The 22,779-nt window shown below is 34.0% G+C and overlaps 1 protein-coding gene across 1 annotated transcript in view; it reads left to right on the forward strand.

Annotated features, from left to right (window-relative positions):
- Window positions 1-22,779, forward strand: part of MALRD1 (MAM and LDL receptor class A domain containing 1) — a 690,246-nt gene that overhangs the window by 345,891 nt on the left and 321,576 nt on the right. Inside the window, exons 27-28 of the mRNA XM_063611006.1 lie at window positions 4,672-4,917; window positions 6,534-6,691. Of these exons, the coding sequence (XP_063467076.1) occupies window positions 4,672-4,917; window positions 6,534-6,691 (404 nt within the window). The remainder of the gene's footprint in view (window positions 1-4,671; window positions 4,918-6,533; window positions 6,692-22,779) is intronic.

The raw sequence follows: 22,779 nt of genomic DNA on the forward strand, positions 1-22,779 counted from the left end.
CTGGTCTGCAGCAAAATGGAAATAGTACATTATCTAGGACTTTGAGAGAGGCAGATAATTTAAGCAAGGAATTAAAGTATGATGACTGCTATGATATGGGAAGTGTGAGGTGTTATGGAAATGTATACCATTTAAGTTTGTAGAACCTAACTTAGACCAAATGGCAAAACAAGGGAACCCTAAGAAAAAGACTTAAAGTCTGAATGATAATTCTGGTATTGGAAGATAAGTATTCCAGGTAAGAGAGAGCATGGTGTGAGATGATATTGTGGTTTGTATTTGCATTCGCCTGATGATTCGTGATGTTGAGCATCCTTTCATATATATATATATGTTGTCCACTTGTATGTCTTCTTTGGAGAAATGTCTTTTGCCAATTTTTAAATCAGGTTATCTGGGTTTTGTGCTATAGAGTTGTAAGAGTTTATATATATATATATATATATATATATATATATATATAAATATATATAATACATGTATTAATATATTAATACATATATATTTATCTATAATACATATATTATATTTATATAATATATGTATAATACATATATTATATATGTATTACATATATTATATTTATATTATATATGTATAATTAATATATTATACATGTATATATAATACATATATTATACATTTATCTATAATACATATATTATATTATATATAATATATCTATATTATATATAGATATATATATAAATATATATAATACATGTATTAATATATTAATACATATATTATATATTTATCGATAATACATATATTTATATAATATATGTAATACATATATTATGTATGTATTACATATATTATATTTATATTATATATGTATTACATATATTATATTTATATAATATATGTATAATTAATATATTTATATAATATATGTATAATTAATATACATGCATATATAATACATGTATAATATATTAATACATATATTATATATTTATCTATAATACATATATTATATTTATATATATTTATATATAAATACATATATAATTATATATATACTAATTAATATATATGTATTATATATTAATACATATATAATTATATATATATTAATACATATATAGATAATACATATATTATATATTTATCTATAATACATATATTATATCTATATATAATATATGTATTATATATAATACATGTATTAATTGTAATACATGTATTATATATAATACATATATAAATATAATACATGTATTATATATAATACATGTATTATATATAAATATAATACATGTATTATATATAAAATACATATATTATATATAAATATATGTATTATAGATAAATATATAATATATGTATTATAGATAAATATATATAATATATGTATTATAGATAAATATATATAATATATGTATTATAGATAAATATATATAATATATGTATTATAGATAAATATATATAATATATGCATTATAGATAAATATATAATATATGTATTATAGATTATATATATATTATAGATTATATATTAAAGATAATATATGTTATAGATTATATAATATAGATAATATATAATGTATGTATTATAGATTATACAATATATGTATTATAGATAATATATATAATATATGTATTATATGCATATAAATACATAATATATAAATATGTATATTATATGTTATATAGTATATAAATATAATAAGTATAATATATAATATTTACATATTATATATCACCTATTGTACATATTATATATTATATAGTATATATGATAGAATATTTAGTATATATTATATAGTATATGGTATAGGTAAAATTATATATACTATATAATGTAGGTAGAATTATATATAATATATAATATAGTATAATTTTATTTATTCTGTTTATATTTGAATGCTTCGTTTTTTTCTTTTTCTTGCCTAATTGCTCAGGCTAGGACTACTAGTACTATTTTGAATAGAAGTACCAAGACTGGGCATTAATTCTTTGCTCCCTATGCTAGAGAAAGAACTGAAAATTTTTCACTGTTGAGTGTGATGTTGTATTTGAGCTTTTTATATATGACCTTTATTATGTTGATGTAAATTCCTTCTATATATAGTTTAAGAGATTTTATTATGAAATGGTGTTGAATTTTGTCATATGCTTTTTCTGCATCTATTAAAATGATCAACGATTTTTATTCTTCATTCTGTTAATGTGGGGTATCACATTATTAATTTGCTGATGTTAAACTATTCTTGCATATCAGGTGTAATCTTACATGGTAATGATGTATGATCCTCTTAAAGTGCTGTTGAATTTGGTTTTCCAATATTTTGTTGAGGATTTTTGCATCCATATTTATTAGGGATATTGACTGTAGTTTTCTCCTTTTGTAGTGTTTTTGCATGGCTTTGATATCGAGGTAATGCTGGATTAATAAAATGAATTAGGAAATGTTCACTTCTCTTCAGTTTTTTGGAAGAGTTTGAGAAGCATTAATGGCAATTCTTCCCTGAATATTTAGTAGAATTCACCCTTGAAGCCATGTGGTTCTGGGCTTTTCTTTAATGGGAGGGTTGTTACCATTTCAGTCTCATTACTCGTTATTGATCTGTTCAGATTTTCTGTTTCTTATGATTCAGTCTTAGTAGGCTGTAGGAATTTCTAGGAATGTATCCATTTATCCAAGTTATTCAATTTTTGGTGTATAATTGTTCATAGAATTCTCAATGATCCTTTATGTTTCTATGGAATCAGTAGTAATAACTCCTTTTATTTCTAAGTTTAGTTATCTGAGTCTTCTTTTTTCTTTGTTCATCTAAGTGTTTGTCAGTTTTATCTTTTCAAAAAATGAACCATGTATTTTATTGACATTTTCTATGGTTTATTCTCTATATTATTTATTTATGTTCTAAGCTTTATAATTTTTTTTGTTCTGCTAACTTCGGGCTTAGTTCTTTTTCTTCTAGTTTTCTGGCAAATAAAGTTAGGATATTTATTTAAGATCTTTCTTTTTTAATGTAGGTATTTATCACTATACACTTCCCTGTTAGTACTGCTTTTGCTGCATCTCACAAGTTTTGCTATGTTATGTTTTCATTTCATAAAATATGAATAATTAACCTAACCAAAAAAATTTTGTCACAGACGGAGTCCATGGTTGAAACTTGTTTTCAATGGCTTCATAATGGAAAGTCCACCTGATTAGGCAACCTCAAACAGTTCAGGAACAGTGTAACACCCAAAATTACCAGAAGCCTTTGTAATACGTTTCCTCTCCAGTGGCTTCAATATGGCATTCCATTCATCTTCATCTTCTACTCTCTTCCTTCTTGACTATCTATTGTCTAAAATGTGAGACTTATCCAGGAGCTACAAGCTTCTATATGAGATTGTATCACCGGCCGTTTCCAGCTCCCAGAAAACCTTATAATAAATACCTGAACTTCATCCCCTACCTCTGACCCATATCATCCCTCATCTGCCAGGTAACTTGCCTCCAGAGGTTCATGCGGCAGGGTGGGGCCGCATGGAGTAAAGCAAGGAGTGATGTTATCAGCTCCTCTTCCTGGAAAAAGGAGAAGACAAGAAAAAAGAAAATGTCAGATCCTGTAGTGTCAGAGAAAAAAATGTGAAACTGATATCCCAAGTTCGATTTCTAAACAACTTTTTCTATTGAAATATTGTTACCCATGACAGTTAAATTCTATTATAATATTGGAGTAGTATAATAATAATACCTTCAATATACATTCTAAACAACCTTGTTCCAAAGCACTTTATTTCACTCATTCATTTATTTGACTAATATTTAGTAATCACATAGTAAGGACCAGGCACTGTTCTAGGCACTGGTGATATATATATATATATATATATATATATATATATATATATACACATATATATGTATATATACACACAAATACATATACATATACATACACACACAATACTCTTTTAAATTAGCTTAACTTCTCTAGGATTTTGCTTTTTTTTTCTCTTTTGAGCTAAGGAAACTAAAGTTTATCAAGTGTTGGTATGATCCAATGACATTACTAATATGAGCACTAGAGGTCAAACTCGGGTCTTCAAAAGCGTTGCTTTTTCTCATGTTTTGTAAACAAATCTCTATGGTTGGCATTGCATTGTAGAAAAATTGCTTCTAAAATTCCAAATTATAGACAAATAAATATGCTCTTTAGAGAAAAATCTGTTTTAGTGTCAGTTATTAGTTATATATGCATAGCTGTGCTTCTAAGGAGGTATCTTACATATCATGACTTCTGAAAAATATTGGAATGAATGGGTGCTAGTAGAATGTATTTCCAAATGCCACATAATACATGACCTCTTGGTTCCTTAAAGATTTTGTTTCAGGATGAAAAAATAGAAGGCTTCACGTTGGCTCTCAGATATAATTTACATCCTTGAACACAGTTTAAAAGGAATGCTGCATTTGGGGAGATGGAGGGGTACTTTCCTAGATCAATAAAGTGATGCTTCTTTTTTTAGCATTTGTGAATAATCATAGTTATTCAGGTTAGAGCTCTGGAGCAGAGTGGGAGAGCGAGAGATGGGGTTCAAGTACCTCAAATTCCTAAGAACAATATGTTCCTTTATAGATTAAAATGAGTCCACTCTTACTGCTTTTTGACCTCACTGAATATGTTAGGAGTGTTCACTCATTCTTGTTTTGTTTTGTTTCAGGTTTCTGCCCATTTGGCTATTGGGAATGTCAGAATGGGAAATGTTATGGGCTGGAACAAAGCTGTAACTTCGTAGATGACTGTGGAGATAATACTGATGAAAACGAGTGTGGTAGCTCCTGCACTTTTGAAAACGGCTGGTGTGGCTGGCAAAACTCCCTGGCTGACAACTTTGATTGGGTTTTAGGGGTTGGCTCTCAGCAAAGCTTAAGACCTCCCAAAGACCACACTCTTGGAAATGAAAATGGTAGGTTATTAGATTGTTGTAATTGTTTTCACATGATATTCACAATGTACATCAAAATGTCTTTGCTGACAGCAACTGGGGAGCTCTGAAGAGACCACCATGATGATATTGCAAGGCGATCAAACATTTAGTGAGTGTAGTTTTTTCTTAGGGCTGTGGTAAGAAAGGGCCACAGAGTGGATGCCTTAGACAACAGACATTTATTGTCTCAAATTCTGCATGCTGGAAGTTTAAGGTCAAGATATTGGCAATGGTGATTTCTTCTGAGGGTTGTGAGGGAGCATAATCACAACCATGTCCCCTTTTAGATTCTGGTAGTTTCATTAGTTCCTTGGCTTGTGGATGGTGGTTTTCCCTAAGTCTTCACATCATCTTCTCTGTGAGCATGTCTGTTTTTAGGTCCAAATTCCCTGTTTTATTAGGACCCAGTCATATTGGATTAGTGTCCATCCTAATAGCCTCATTGTAACCTGATCATCAGCAAAAACCCTATTTCCAAATAAGGTAACATTCATAAGAACTGGGGGTTAGAACTTTGGCATATTTTTGGGAAGGGGGGAACGCAATTCAAACCGTAATAGTTTTTAGCCAAAATCCAATATTAATCATTAATTCATCAGTTGAAGTTAGATGATAATGTATGCTGCCATCAGACATCGTTCCTAAATGGTATACACCTGTAATCAATAACCCTGAATTCTGCCACTCATATGATCATTAGAAAGTCATTTAAATTTCAGATTTTCAAATTCCTCATCTGTCACTTTGAGATAATAAAATTCGACTTGTGTGCCTCACAGAGATTGTGGAGATGATGTAAATGCAGGGAAAAGAGTTTGAAACCTATAGAAATGCCATGAAAATTTAACTGTAAAGCCACATGTGTTAAGGGTGTTGGGCATGGCTCATTTTTGTAGTGAGCAGCTGAGATCAAGTCTCAGCCTCCTTGGTGAAGGAATAAAGGACAGTAGCAGAATGAAGAAGGGACCCTGAATCCCTGGATGCTGCGTAATAGGCAAAGAAGTCTAAATATTGAAATTCCGTAGGTCTATTGAAAAAAAAAAAAAAACTGACCAAGCCGGGGAAAGCAAGACAAAAGTCTCATTCAAACACTCAGCACTACATACATGAAATGTTACGGATATGTCAATGTACAAGAACAAAACTCAATACCTTTCTTCCCATGTTGCTTATTAAATTTCTTAGTGTTATATTTACACACTCAACAGATGACTGAATTTTTAAAAGCACATCATATCACTCTTTTTTTTTTTTAGATTTCATTGGTAGTCTTTACATTATTTTACAATCACTTGATAGTTTGGGAAATCTATAAAATAATTTTTGTAGCTGTCTTGTTGATGCGACGGCATAAATATCCCATCAGATCAGTTAATCTGCATACTGTGAAGCACGTGCTAAAAGCACAGACAGTTGGAAATTGTTCTGTCAAGCTAGAGGCAAGGCTATTAGATATTCTTTCTGTTCCAAATGAAAATGCTTTTGGCAGCTCAGATCATATGAATTGTAATTAAAGACCCTAACTATGATGGAAACACAAAAATAATCCCATCATTGTTATTTTGGTCTTCTCTGAATTCTGTGTTTGCTCCTAGGGCACTTCATGTATCTGGAGGCTACTCCAGTGGGCCTTCGGAGTGACAGAGCACACTTCAGGAGTACTATGTGGCGAGAATCCAGTGCATCCTGCACCATGAGCTTCTGGTATTTCATATCTGCAAAGGCCACAGGATCCATTCAGATTCTCATTAAGGTAGGAACATGGCCTGTGATGCCTCTGAGCTTGTTTTGTTCTGTTTTAGAGACACTGTCTTGCTCTGTCACTCAGGCTGCAGTGCAGTGGTGCAGTCATGGCTTACTGCAGCCTCCAACTCCCGAATAGCTGGGACAACAGGCATGCACCATCATGCCTGGCTAATTTTATGTTCTTTGTAGAGAATAATTTTAAATTCTTTGTAGAGATTTTATATTCTGTGTTGCCCAGGCTTGTCTCAAATTCCTGGGCTCAACCAATCCTCCCGCTTCAACCTGTCAAAGTGCTAGGACTACATGCATGAGCCACCACACTTGGCCCCTCTCTGTAGGTGGCATGTGGCCTGAGGGAGTTGACTTGGCTAGAGAAGGCCCCTTGTTTTGCAAAGGTGCCATCTCCTGTGGCTGAAATGTTCTATGGGGTTTGGTAAGCTGGGGCATGAGAACCAGCTTTGAGTTCAACATCGTATCCTGTGATTATGACTGAATCCCAGAGACTCCTTATATAATAATAATTAATCTAGGACACATACATTTCTTCTTCCTATTTAGTTGTTTCCTTCCCTTTCCTTTCCAATAAAAGAAAATAGATGATTTGTGCATCGGAAAGAAAAGCGGCTATCCATTTTCCCTCACATATGAGCAATCATTAAGGGAACTAATAATAGACATCTTGGTTCTAAGTACACCGTGCAAAGGACTGAACTACTCAGGAGAATGATCAAGGTATGATTACACGGAACTGCTTATTAACTGTGACACTGTAATGTATTTTCTTACTGAGGATTAATTGGATGTTTCTGTCGGAGCTTTAATTTAGTATAACAAAGTGACAGTGTTCAGGGAACAAAATAACATAGTAAATATTAATATTAATGAGACTTGGTCAAACACCTTTACTCTTTACTGAGTTAAAACAGTAGCTGAAAGGAGATGTATATGTGCACGCGCAGGTGCGTGTGTATTTATCTGAATAATCTAGGTAGAATTCCAAGAAAACTTACTTTAAAGCATACTGTGGAGACCATTGCTTTTTTTTTTTTAATGACACATGGGCTTTGGTTAAGTGCCCTGGCACTGATAGAAAATGCTTGAGCTGAATACCAGAGAGGTTATACCTCTGAACAGCTTATGTCTGCAGAGTCTATGTTTTATCAGAAACCAGAATTGACTTTATAACTTAGGACTCTTCTGTGATGATGCAGAAAAGTCTGCCTAATAAAATACATATTGCAAGAACCACAGCAAATCATTCTTATATTTAAAGATGGAAACTTACAAAAATAGAGCACTTAAAGTTCTCATAAGAGGACTTCACCAGCAGTCTTGAAATATGATACTCGATTCTATGGTGTGCACCATGTAAGAGATTTTGTACTGTTCTGTGGGCTTTGCTGTGATTATTTGCTTCAGTCATATTTACATTTCAATTATGTTACAGTAACAAGCTTTTTATTTCTAGAAAGTGTAATATTAAACCATTTTGTGATATTAGTCTTCCTAACAACGCGTAGAATTCCTGTGGTTCCTCTAATTGATTCTTAGAGAAATTTAACAGCATTTTAAAAAGCCTGTCTTCTTACTGTACACACACACAGATACACACATGCACACTTAAAAAGTATATGCCTATACTTAATTAGTCACGTTGATTGTGAGGAAAAGAAATCTCTCATAACATATTTGGATTTTATATTCATGAATATTAGGGCAATCATTTAATCTTGGTGATTAATAAGATATGTATTTTAAACCAGCATTACATAGTAGTTATTTGGCTCTCTCTATTTCGAATCATGCTAGATTTTACCTTGCTCATTAGTTTGAAAGCATCCTAGCTAGATAGTAAACCCAACAAAGGCAAGGATTCTGCTCCAAATTCTTTCTTTCTTTACTCTTCATCTTTTAAGATGTTCCAGTATACACATGCACTCCCTCTGGCTTGGCCCTTCCTGTCTATTCTTAGGTAGGCCCCCTTCTCTGTTTTCTGTCTTTTCCCTCCACACCGAGTCGCACCCAATCGGGAAGACTCGGCCTTTTGCAGAACTTTCCTTGGCCACATTTGCCTAGCCTCCCACAGTGACTCCTTTTCTGAGTGTCTTGCAGTTCCAGAAAGATTCCTGCTAACTGGCTGTTCTTTAGAAATTATTCTAGTTCAACAAACTGATTGTAAAGTCTTGAGAGCAAGGCACTGAAATTTTAGGCTTCAAGTGTCCCTCTCAGATCTTCAGAAAAGGGACTGCTGGATGAAGCAAAAAAGTGGTGGCCTCCCAGAGGTTGTGGCTGGGCTGGAGCCAACCCTCATTTAGGACAACCCTTGCGAAGGGATGGCCATTGTGCATTACATGCATGACATTCAAGTCTAGCCTGAAGAAAAATCTATCATCTAAATCAGAAACATATACATGGAATCAGATATAAAAGCATGTGCCATTGAACAATAATTAATTGGTAGCATCATTTATATGGGGTAATACTGATTATAGATCACTACAACAATGCATACATAAATATGTCATTTATAGAACACCATCACTTGTATTATTTCATGGAATTCTTAACACACCCCTCTGAGTTAAATAATGGGATCCTTATTTTACTAAAGGGGTAGAGGAGTCACAGAAATAACTTTACCACCCTATAGCTAAATACCCAGTCAGTGACAGAGTGGGAACATGAATCCAAGTATGTCTATGTCCAAAACTCATTTGTTTACTCCCAACCCTGAGCCCCAAGTGTTCCACACTGACTTTAATATTGAAATGAAGATCCCCCTTTACCCAGATCTATACACATTGCATCGAATATTTTTTAGAAAAAAAAACGAATCATGGTTCTTAGAATGGCCATGTATGATTCTTAAATGACTCCTGTGATAAAAAAGTAAATTCAGAGAAACTTCAACAAAGCAAAGCTATTGCTTTTGAGAACATTTGGTAAAAAGCAGTACCATATTACCTATTTCTGTATTTTTTGCCTTTCGTTACATGAGTGTTGCTTTTCATTAGAGAGATGCAACTGAAACAGATGTAAGTTTTGTTTCTTCAATCAAGCAATGGGTGAATAATAAGAGGATCAAAAAAACTGAGAAATTGATGTTAATTTTTTCTTTTTCTTGAAGTTTTCTTTAGTTATAAATGAGAAAAAAAAACCTTTAAAAGGATGTAGTTAAACTTTTTTGAAGGAATAACAATTTTTTAAATACAGTTTGTTTGGTATGCGATCAGAGGGTTTACCAGGTAGGATGACTGGCTCTCACTCTCTGCTTCAGCCAAGCCAAACACTGTGTGCATGAGATTCAGCCTGTGGGAAGCAGTGAGAATCTCTGTTACTCCACTCCTTCATTTTATGAGTGAGCCAAGAGAGGCTCAGATGGGCTAAGTTATAAACTCAAGGTCACCAGTAAGTGGATTGACTATGACTTGAACTTAGGTGTTCTGAAATTAAGTTTAGAAAGTCTGCATAATTGGTCTGGTGTATGTCTTTCTAAGGAGTAGGTTTGGATGTTAATCTAAGTTAAAATAACTGGGCCATATCTTTGTCTGAATTTTGTAATAGTTCATTTTTAAAATGGCATCCTTATTTTTGCTAACATTTCTCATTTTTCATTTTTAACTCATTTATATTCAGTATTAAATTTCTCATTAAATTTAAATGCATTACCTTCCAGACCACCTAAGATTGAAAACAAAAAATAAAACAAATACTCCAGAGTAGAAAAGAGGTTTTACAACATGAAATTAACTTATTTCACAAATTTTATTCCCACTATTTGCCTATTTTCTAGTCACTTGTTTCCTGATGGGGTTAATTTTTTTTTTTTTTTTTTTTTTTTTTTTTTTTTTTGAGGCAGAGTCTTGCTCTGTCGCCCAGGCTGGAGTGCAGTGGCGTGATCTTGGCTCACTGCAATCTCCGCCTCGTGGATTCATGCCATTCTCCTGCCTCAGCCTCCCAAGTAGCTGGGACTACAGGCGCCTGCCACCACGCCTGGCTATTTTTTTTTTTTTTTTTTTGTATTTTTAGTAGAGACGGAGTTTCACCATGTTAGCCATGATGGTCTCCAACTCCTGACCTCATGATCTGCCCGCCTTGGCCTCCCAAAGTGCTGGGATTACAGGCGTGAGCCACCATGCCCGGCCCTGATGGGGTTAGTTAATGATGAGTAATATGTAAACATGAATACACTAAAAGTAATTTCAGGGAAATTTTGAAATGGACTTTGTTTTTGACAATTTGTTTTCATCATGCCAAATTGTAAAGACCATCGAGGCTAGGAAGAAACTATAGCAACTAACGAGCAAAATAACCAACTAACATCATAATGACAGGATCAGATTCACACATAACAATATTAACGTTAAATGTAAATGGGCTAAATGCTCCAGTCAAAAGACACAGACTGGCAAACTGGATAAGGAGTCAGGACCCATCAGTGTGCTGTATTCAGGAAACACATCTCACGTGCAGAGACACACATAGACTCAAAATAAAGGGATGGAGGAAGATCTATCAAGCAACTGGAAAACAGAAAAAGGCAGGGGTTGCAATCCTAGTCTCTGATAAAATAGACTTTAAACCAAAAAAGATCAAAAGAGACAAAGAAGGCCATTACATAATGGTAAAGGGATCAATTCAACAAGAAGAGCTAACTATCCTAAATATATATGCACCCAACACAGGAGCACCCAGATTCATAAAGCAAGTCCTGAGTGACCTACAAAGGGACTTAAACTCCCACACAATAATAATGGGAGATTTTAACACCCCACTGTCAGCATTAGACAGATCAACGAGACAGAAAGTTAACAAGGATATCCAGGAATTGAACTCAGCTCTACATAAAGTGGACCTAATAGACATCTACAGAACTCTCTACCCCAAGTCAACAGAATATACATTTTTTTCAGCACCACACCACACCTATTCCAAAATTGACCACATAGTTGGAAGTAAAGCTCTCCTCAGCAAATGTAAAAGAACAGAGATTATAACAAACTGTCTCTCAGACCACAGTGCAATCAAACTAGAACTCAGGATTAAGAAACTCAGTCAAAACCGCTCAACTACATGGAAACTGAACAACCTGCTCCTGAATGACTATTGGGTACATAATGAAATGAAGGCAGAAATAAAGATGTTCTTTGAAACCAACGAGAACAAAGACATGACATACCAGAATCTCTGGGACACGTTCAAAGCAGTGTGTAGAGGGAAATTTATAGCACTAAATGCCCACAAGAGAAAGCAGGAAAGATCCAAAATTGACAGCCTAACATCACAATTAAAAGAACTAGAAAAGCAAGAGCAAACACATTCAAAAGCTAGCAGAAGGCTAGAAATAACTAAAATCAGAGCAGAACTGAAGGAAATAGAGACACAAAAAACCCTTCAAAAAATTAATGAATCCAGGAGCTGGTTTTTTGAAAAGAGCAACAAAATTGATGGACCGCTAGCAAGACTAATAAAGAAGAAAAGAGAGAAGAATCAAATAGATGCAATAAAAAATGAAAAAGGGGATATCACCACCGATCCCACAGAAATACAATCTACCATCAGAGAATACGACAATTTGTTTTCATTGGGTAAAATCTGTCTAGCCTCTACAAGAAACAAAAGACCTTTGCATGTTTTCACCCAGCCTTGTGAATAAAATGCAGGAACACCTGCTACCCAAAGAGCATTATCTTCTTTTGGAACTATTCCATCTGTAATAAACTGTTGATATTTTAATCAAGATTACTGCATGCTTTAGGGAATTTGAATATATTTAATTGAAGGTGTTCAGGACACTCCATTATGCAGTCATGTTAGAAAACATAATATATTCAAGCCAGAAGTGGAGAAAAATAATGTGTTTCAGGAGAGCCCTCCTGCTATAGCAACCTAGTTATGCTGAAAGACCACAATTAAATTAGTTCATCGCTTTATCTTGCTTAGTGGTTCAGATAATTTTAGAGTTGGTGGGGTCTTACTCTCAGCTATTCATGTTACAGATGAAGGAAGTAAGAGTAAGAGGTTCTATTTCTTGCCTCAGCTCACATGGTATTTTAAGAAAAAAGTCAGGATATGAATTCAGTTTTTCTGAATTCTAGCTTAAGGCTCTTCTATGTGTCTTCCTAGAAATTTTATCTAACAGTTTTGATATGTAATAGGGAAATAAATATTTTGTTCAAGAGGCTGTGGAAAATGTCAGATAGAAAGAAGCTAGCTTCCTTTGATTACATAAAAGACTGTGGTCATTCCGGGTCCAGTTTTAACCTTAGTCTAGGGAGCAGTGAGGCTTGGTTGTAGACAAGGGTCAACTGAATTCATGGTAAGCTCTCTGCATCCATCCAAACCCACCTCCACCCCGTCCTCTGCACGCATATTCACCACTGCCCTAATCTGAAAAGATTTACAACACAGATTGAGTATTCCTTATCCAAAAATCCAAAATTTGAAATGCTTCAGTGAGCCTTTGCTTTGAGCATCATGTCGACCTTCTAAAAGTTTTGGATTTTATAGCATTTCAGATTTGGATTGCAGGGTTAGGGATGCTCATCCTGTAATTGCTTATACTAGAGTAGTAATCAGACAGGTTTTCAAAGTTAGGTTTATTTTGATACTGACAAGCTACTGAATATCCAATGTTATTTTGAGTATACTGTTTGCATTTTATTCATTATTTCAGAAAAAGAATATAGATAATATAGAAGATTCATAGAATCTAGATAGGGAATTTGACTTCTCCAAGACTATCATGTAGATTTTGGAATGTAAATCAATTAAACTACATTTTTAGTGCTTTTTCAGAATTGTTTCAGTATCTTAGCAGTGTAATCTGCATAGTTTTGTTATATTGTACTAGTGTACTTGGCCAAATAATTGGAGAAAAGTCGATCTTTTCATTTCAAGGTGTGAACCACCAAATATCTGAGACAGATCTCAGTCGATTTAGGAAGTTTATTTTCCCAGAGTTAAGGACGTGTGCCCATGACACAGCCTGCAGAGGTCCTGATGACATGTGCCCAAGGTGGTCCGAGCACTGCTTGGTTTTATACATTTTTAGGTAGACATGAGACATCAATCAACATATGTAAGAGGAACATTGGTTTGTTCCAGAAAGGTGGGACAACTGGAAGCCAAGCGGGAACTACTCAAACTGGGGAGAGGGCTTCCGGGTCATAGGTAGATAAGAGACAAGTGGTTGCATTCCTCTGAGTTTCTGATTAGCGTTCCAAGGGAGGCAATCAGTTATGCATGTATCTCAGTGAGCAGGGGGATGACTGGATAGAATGGGAGGCAGGTTTGCCCTAAGCAGTTCCCAGCTCGACTTTTCCCTTTAGCTAAGTGATTCTGGGGCCCCAAGATTTATTTTCTTTTCACAAAGGTATAACCACACAAGATATCAACAAACCCAGAGTTTAATTCAGTTAGTTGCTACAACATCACAATGCTCTAGTTATATAAAATAAATATTTCTTTATATCATCTTGGAGAACATGGCAATAATTATTCTAGGCATATTTTTGAATATGTGAGATTTTTCTTTTAAACTTCTTCTGTTCCCACGTTTTTTACCTCTTTAAGTGTCTCTACTGTTTCCAAGTAGGACTCCTATGAAGCTAGTTCCACTGGAATCTCTTCTGTCATGAAGAAAAGATTTCCATTAGGATGCTAACACCTTAGTTTACTTTCTCCCAGGAGCCCAGGAGTTTTTGCTTTACGGAGAGGCATATAGTCAGCTCTAAAGAATGACATTGTCACTATTATTGTTGCCATTCTATTTCTATTTCTACTCCCACTAGCACTGTTACTCTTGTGTCCAGTCCAAATATTGACTAATTCATTCATTCCTTCCTTTCTTTTTTGATGGAGTCTCACTCTGTCGCCCTGGCTGGGGTGCAGTGATGCAATCTCAGCTCACTGCAACTTCCACCTCCCTGACTCAAGCGATTCTCCTGCCTCAGCCCTGTGGGTAGCTGAGAACACAGGTGCACGCCACCACGCCTGGCTAATTTTTGTATTTTTAGTAAAGACTGGGGTTTCACCATGTTGTTCCGGCTGGTCTGAAACTCCTGGCCTCATGATTCTCCTGCCTTGGCCTTCCAAAGAGCCAGATTACACTGGTGAGCCACCACACTGGCCTTGTTTTTTTCTATATCATGTGGTAAGTCTTCCAACTATATGAATCCATTTAATCTTCAAAATAAGATGGCAAGGAAGATATTTTGTTTTCTAATTTTACAGACCAGAAAATTAAGAGTCAGGTCACATAAAAATTATGTTGAGTAATCAGGATTAAAAAACAGTTCTAGCTTCAATATTCATGCTCTTAACCACTATACTCACCTTCTGCTATTAGAATTTAAAATATTCTAATACTTGGGAGTCAGAGAGGTTACTGTCCCTCAAAGTTTTCCAGTGGCTCTGAAGTCATACAAATCAGAAATTTCCATCTCTACATATTAATAAATCTATAGATGTATTCCACACATGTTACAGAGGAGAGGTGACTACTTTGTGTTCATCAACTTCAGCAGTTTTATTTGTTTTTCTAACTTAGCTTGCCAGTGTCTAGTAACAGTTACTGCATTTATCTAAATTATTCCGTATCATATTTAATGTAACTCAGACATTTTAAAATCATGTTTAATATAGCTGCATTTTATTTTTTAAATTATTTTTAATTGACACATAATAATTGCACACATTTATGGGGTACAATGTGATGTTTTGATACACATATACATTGTATAATGATCAAATCAGGATAATTAGCACATCTATAACCTGAAACACCTGTCATTTCTTTGTGGTAAGATCAGTGAAAATCCTGTCTGCTAGCTATTTTGAAATATACATTATTTTTAATTATATTCACCTCACTGGGCAAAGAAACACCAGGACTTATTCCTACTAACTGTAACTTCATACTCCACCAATCTCTCCCCATCTTCACCTCCCCTGTCCCCTCCACATTCTCTGGTAACTACTGTTCTACTCCCTGCTTCTGTGACATACATGTTTTTAGGTCCTGCATATGAATGAGATCATGAGGTGTCTGTCTTTCTGTACCTGGTATGTTTCACTTAACGTAATTTCCTCCAGCCTTATCAATGTGGTTGTGAATAACAGGATTTCATTTTTTTAATGGATGAGTAATATTCCATTGTGTATGTAGACCCCATTTTTTTATCCATTTATTCATTTTTGGACACTTAAGTTGATTCCATATCTTGGCTATTGTGAATAGTGCTACAATAAACATGAGAGGACAGATAATCTCAACCTATTGATTTCATTTCCTTTGGATATATACCCAGTAGTGGATTTGGTAGATTATATGGTAGCTCTGTATGAATTTTTTTTTTTTTTTGAGGAACTGACATATTGTTTTCATAATGGCTGTACTAATTTATAATCCCACTAACAGTGTGCAAGGGGACAGTGTTACTGGGTGTATAACACTTGTTATACTATTTTTGCTTTTGTTGTCTGTGAATTTGAAGTCTTATCCTAGTTCCACAACCTTGCTAACACTTCTTTGTCTTTTGTCTTTTTGATAAGAGCTATTCTAACAGGCGTGAGGTGATATCCATCATGGTTTTGACTTGTATTTCCCTGATGATTAGTGATGCCGAGCATTTTTTTTCGTATATCTCTTGGCTATGTATATGCTGTCATTTAAGACTCATGTATATTAAGGTCTTTTTCCCATTGTTTAATCAGATTATTTGGTTTTTGACTATTGAATTTTTTGAATTCATTATATATTCTGGATATTATCCATTTGTCAGATGTAGAGTTTGCAAATATTTTATGCCATTCTATAGACTGTCTCTTCATTCTGTTGATTGTTTCCTTTGCTGTGCAGAAGCTTTATAGTTTGATGCAATCTCATTTGTCTATTTTTGCTTTTGTTGTCTGTGAATTTGAGGTCTTATCCAAAAAAATTCTTGTGCATTCTGATGTCATGAAGCATTTCTTCAATATTTTCTTCTAATAGTTTTATAGGAATAGCTGCATTTTAATGTTGGTTAGGAAAGAATGAATTAGAAACAAATTAATACCAATTATTAAAATATTTTAAAAAATCTGTAATAGTGACTTTGTGAATATAAGTTAAATGAGAAGATTTATGGAGGATGAAGTAACTACCACTATTTTAAAGGCATGATGAACATAAATGATACTTTTGAGGTAGCCAAAGTATTATAATGGGATATTAAAATATCTACTATTACTATTGGTGAGGAAGTCACAGGTACTACTAATACCTGTGATCTGTTGCCTGTATTCACAATTTGAAGAAAATACCAAAACTTTAGTTGAAGTTTGTGAAAATAAAGATGTATTTCCTCCATCCATGTTATAACTCTCTTGAAAATTAATATTCTATTCATAAGAAGGCTGAAGAATTTTTAATTTTATCAGGACATCTATCTTATATGCTCAGTGTTTACATTATTTATTAAGAAATGTAAGTGTGCCTTGTCGGCAGAGGAATTTCTTATATGAAAAAGCATTTCCAGCTTCTAACGTTTGAGATCCATTAAGTCATTGAAGATAGCATTCTATCTGAGACAAGTTTAGAGCAGACTAAGTATAAATGGGTTTAAATGGTGCCACAGCAAAGAGCTATTTCAGCCCACTAGACATCAGGCCTGCAGCCAGGTAGAGTCAGCAACTTCCATACTGGCTGCTCGTGAATTAATATAGTGAGAGATTTGTCACCCAGACTCAAGAGTGTCTCTTCAAATGTCATAAGTAGTCATAGACAATGTCATCTTAAGTATTATAAGATCTGAGAGAAGGAAGAGAATAAAAGCAATACTGTGGCTTGTCTAGTTTAAAATGTGGCTTCACATGGTTACTGTCCATTTGCCCACAGAAACTTTGTAGGTACAACTGCTGTACACACAACTAGTCTGTGTAGGAATCCTGAGAGCCAGTTAATTTCAATTTAACTTCTGCTTATTTAGTGAAAATATTTGAATTTTGATTATTTCAAGCACATTTTTCATGGTGAAACATTTCTTTTTTTCTTCTCTTTTTTTCTAGGGCATTGCTTGAGAAATTGTAACAGTTTTCAGCACATGATAGTAACTCTTTGTAGAACTCGTTAAGTTCTTAATTAATTTTTAATGCCTACTCTTCATTTTCTATGGAGTTTGCAATACATGCTCCAACCAAAGTAGGGTAGAATTGCTTATCAGTGGGCTGATTGTTCTAACTGAATCACATTTCTGACTCAGATGCTGCTATAAGTTTGACAGTCCGTTTTTAACCAATTACAGATTACGGAGTTGGAGTAGAAAGAAAACGCTTGTGATTCACTCTTGTATGCATTGATAAAATAAGCAATTAAAATGGCAATTACCTTAGATAACTTATCTCTGTAAGAAATGAATATACAAAACAATACCATTTATAATCTTTGAGGGAATTTTAATTAAAATAAATGTTTTAAACTTTTTTTAATAAATGAAGAAATATTTAGACTTAAACTTACATTTTCTAGATTAGTGTATTTCTTTACATCTTCTAAAGAAGTCAGGGATATTTTCTGATAATCTGTTGTGACAATAAAGCTCTTTGGTAAATTCTGCTATGGTTCTCCCACTATGGATAGTATTATGTGAAAGATATGAACAAAAAAAGCTGAGCAGTTTGGAATATACTATGCCCAACTTAGACTATTTCTAACTAACAATTCCTTTAATTTAGTATTACAACTTTCTTCTGCAAGTACTGAGTTTCCAGCTCCATCCCAATTCTTTTCACCCTTGCTTTCGTTCATTGCAATTGAAACATCTGTTTAGTGAGCTTTTCCTAAATACACTGTCTGCTCTCATGGAGCTTGTGCGTTTAAAGTGGGCTTAACTGCTGGCAAAAAGCAATGGTATGGCACGGATTCTTTCTATCAGAAGTTGTAAGAGCTTCTCATTAGAACCTGAATGTCCTTCAATATTTAATTCTCCTCCTTCTGAAGTTGTCCTTTTCCTGAAAAGGTGGTTTATGACTTCATGTGCTATGTTCTTGGCACTGGAACCTCTCTGAGGTTCATGGAGTGAGTTTGAATTAAGTGGCGGTGTGTTCCCATATGATTAAGTCTTTGTCTCCTGGCACTGCTACGCTGCATGATGACTGAGTGTGTGAAAAGTTCTGTTCTCCAGTGACTAGGGAGGTTTTATGACGGAGACCTCATCTGCCTTGTTCACTGTCCTGTCTGTAGCAAGTAGCATAGTGCCCAGGACATAGTAGGTATAAAACACATATTTTTTAATTGAATGAAAGAGTGAATGTACAAGCAGTATATAAATGCCAACTCTACAGAATAATTCAATATTCCAAGATTTAAAAAGCTACATAAATATTTATAGGCTGAAAGTGTTTAGAAGAAATAAAAAAAATTAAATTGGATTTTGAAAGACAAGTAGAATTTGGCAAAATAGAAGAAAGAGGCCAGGTGTGGTAGCTCACGCCTATAATCCCAGTACTTTTGGAGGCCAAGGCAGGCAGATCACTTGAGGTCAGAAGTTTGAGACCAGCATGGCCAACATGGTGAAACTCCATCTCTACCAAAAATACAAAAATTATCCAGGCGTGGTTGCACATTCCTGTAATCTTAGTTACTCAGGAGGCTGAGGCAGGAGAATCGCTTGAACCCAAAAGGTGGAGGTTGCAATGAGCCAAGATTGTGCCACTGCACTCCAGCCTGGGCGACAGAGGGAGTCTATGTTTCAAAAATTAAAAAAGAAGAAGAAGACGAAAGAAAGGAGAACATTATTTCGAATGAGAGAATATACAAACGAAGAGAAGCCTGGGATGTATTGAGTGGACCCTGAACTCACCAATTATTGGATAGTAATTAAGGATATGATATGAATGACAACAAAAAATAAGCATTTATTCTACCCTCTACAGTCTGTGTCATACATTTGCATATATGATAGTGTGATTCTATTTGTGTTATTTAATGTAGCACTACTTTCATTGTTTCTCTAATTTTCAATTATTTCTGACTTATTAACTTATATTTAGCTTTAATTTAACTTTGTAATCATTTCTTTTGGGTAACTTCTAACGTAATGTATTTAAATTAAATAAGTTATGGTGTACCAAATTATATATGCAAATTAGCAGTTTGTATAAACACAAATAACAGGAAGTAATAAAATTGAAAGTGAATCCAAAACTGCTTTTTGAATGGCAGAAGGAAAACAACTGAAAAATGAAATCCTTGAATATTATTTGAATGACCTTAACTTTTAATTTTTTCTTGATATGAGAAAACAAATTTCAACTTAGTTGCTAGATATTCATTCAGACATTGGCGTTATTTCCTTTGCAGCAATGGACATAACGGTAGATAAAATAACTTTTGTAGAATTAACAAAATATAAATTTTTAATTTAATTCTCATGGCTGAAGTTCACACAAGATCACCGAGAATCAAGCATAAACAGCATTAATACAACAGTCAGTAGCAGCCAACAGGCACACGCTGGCCACCTCTAGTGATACGACTTTGAGATTGATCGAACAATCAAAAGAGAGTTATTTAATCAAAACAATCTATTTGCCAACATTTTGTAGCTTCTGTCTTGTGCACTTTTTATGTAATTTTGAAGAACTCCCATACCACTCGTGTTGATGCTTAAGAAAACATGATACTTACATAAACCCAACAAGAATAATTAAATATTGAAGAATGAAACTTGCATGTATAACGCTGAGCTTTGGAAAGCCACAAACTATGTGATATCTAAAAATCTGCTCCCCATAGAAGCAATTTTTATCCCCTTGGGGGCAATATTGGCCCCTCTTAAGAATGCATGTTATACCCTCTGCTTTTTCTCCAAGTCCCACCTGTCAGTCTCTGAGAACCCTCTTTCTTCTGGGAAGGCCATCATTCTTCATCTTTTCAGAGAACAAGTTGTCAAACTTAACACAATCGCTAAACTTGAGTCCCAGAGATTGAGACTATCATGGGCAACATAGCAAGACCCCATGATACGGTTTGGCTGTTTCCCCACCCAAATCTCACCTTGAATTGTAATAATCCCCATGTGTCAAGAACGGGACCAGGTAGAGATAATTGAATCATGGGGGCGATTTCCCCTGTACTGTTCTCTTGGTAGTGAATAACTCTCAGGAGATCCAATGGTTTTATAAATTGGAGCACAAGTTCTCCTGCCTGCCACCATGTAAAACATGATTTTGCTCCTCACTTGCCTTCAGTCATGACTATGAGGCCTCCCCAGCCATGTGGAACTGTGAGTCAATTAAACTTCTTTCCTTTATAAATTACCCACTCTTGGATATGTCTTTATTTGCAGCATGAGAACAGACTAATATATCCCATCTCAGAAAAATGAATAAAATAAAATAGTTATTCCCTTAAAATCTTTCTTAATAAGCCAGGATAACCACATATTATTAATACACATGTGTCTTCCATGCTCTTATTTATGCCTTTTTCTTATCTGTGCCTTTGTTAAATCCATGTCTTTTTCTACATTTGGAATGTTTGTCTCCTCTCCATCCTTCCCACCAAACACACATACGTAGATTTTGACATAACCAAATCCTGAACATCTTTCTAGACCCAGATTGAATATTTTCCCTTCTGTGTCTTGTCACTTACTACCACTACCTTGAAAGTCAGATGTAAGTACAATTTAGTTTTGTGTCCTCCATAATAAATGGCTCCTTGTAGACTCATATAATGTTAGAAAAAAATAAGACATTTATAGTGCTTAAAGAAGTTTAACTATAAACAAGGCAAAAAATATGTGAACTTATAATAATAATTTACAAAGTGGAAGATTTGGGGGAAATTGGGAGCTGATGATGGAATTATCTATGCAGTCTAAAAAGAATTTATGTTTTCCAAAAAAAAAAAGTCTAGTTTTGTAGTCCTGATTTAAAACTCTTATATCATGTTGCAGTGAGTATTTTGCCTCCGTGAATACAAAATAGAAGCTATTAAAATGGACTTGGATGAATTACTATTATTTTTATAAATTAGACCATCTGGTTGTGAATTTACTTTATGAATTAGACCATATGTATTAGGGTTTTGCCATTAAAAATTCCATGAATGACTCATTGAGGACTTTGTTATAGATTACAAATGCTGATACATTTTATTTTCCATTCACAATGTGCCATTTAATATATCTACATATAATCGTTGAACATTGCTTTGTCCTCTTTTATGCTAACCTGTTGGTGACAAGAAAGCATACTTAGTTCTTCAGACTTATGAGCTGAGGGATCATTATTCTGAGTGCTAGCAACTGAAGTGACATAGAGACTTAAGGTTAAAAAGAAGGGTAAAATAATATTTTTATGTGAATTCATGGATTTCTTTTCATCAGCATTCATGAGCCCTAAGAATTTTACAGGTCATATTTTTAATAAGTTATCTTGACTCTTTTTGACTTCACTGGGGGTCATTCAGCAAATAAAATCTTACCAAAGTTAGAGCTACATATGGCTCCTGAATGATGAAAGAATGGTGAGAATATTCTTTAGTCTTTTTAGGGTTTTCTTTTAAGTTATTTTTCAGAAAATCCCCAAATTATAAGGCACAACATTGAAATTAATTACTTTGTTGGCTTCATTAGAATCAGAGCTGAATTTTCTTGGTAGTCAAAAGAATATAAAACATAAGAAAACATGTATTGTGAAAAGCATAAAATAATACTTCAAATGGCATTAAACAAGTTAAGCTTTTTACTAAGCAATTTTGTTTCTTGTGAGGTTTTTAAAAAATGTCTAAGCAGAAGATAAATTAAAAATATAGTCAAGCTTAGAGAAAAAATACTTTTTATTTTGTTTTTCCATTTGAACACAAAATATAATGGGAGCACATAAGTAAAACTTTTACAATTTACTGTGTTTCCTTAGATGTAGGGAGATTGTGAACAGTTTTATTTTTATAGATGGTTTGCAGTGATTTCAGAATGCGCTTATGCTTTTTTATTATTACTTTATCCACGTAGTAATAAACATCATTAGGAAAAAAACTCGTACAATAATTTTAAGCAGATATCTCAGTACTTGAAATTTTTTTATGCCTTGTAGAATGATTAAGGG

This window comes from Symphalangus syndactylus, chromosome 10 (assembly GCF_028878055.3).
Source record: "Symphalangus syndactylus isolate Jambi chromosome 10, NHGRI_mSymSyn1-v2.1_pri, whole genome shotgun sequence".
Lineage (NCBI taxonomy): Eukaryota > Metazoa > Chordata > Mammalia > Primates > Hylobatidae > Symphalangus > Symphalangus syndactylus.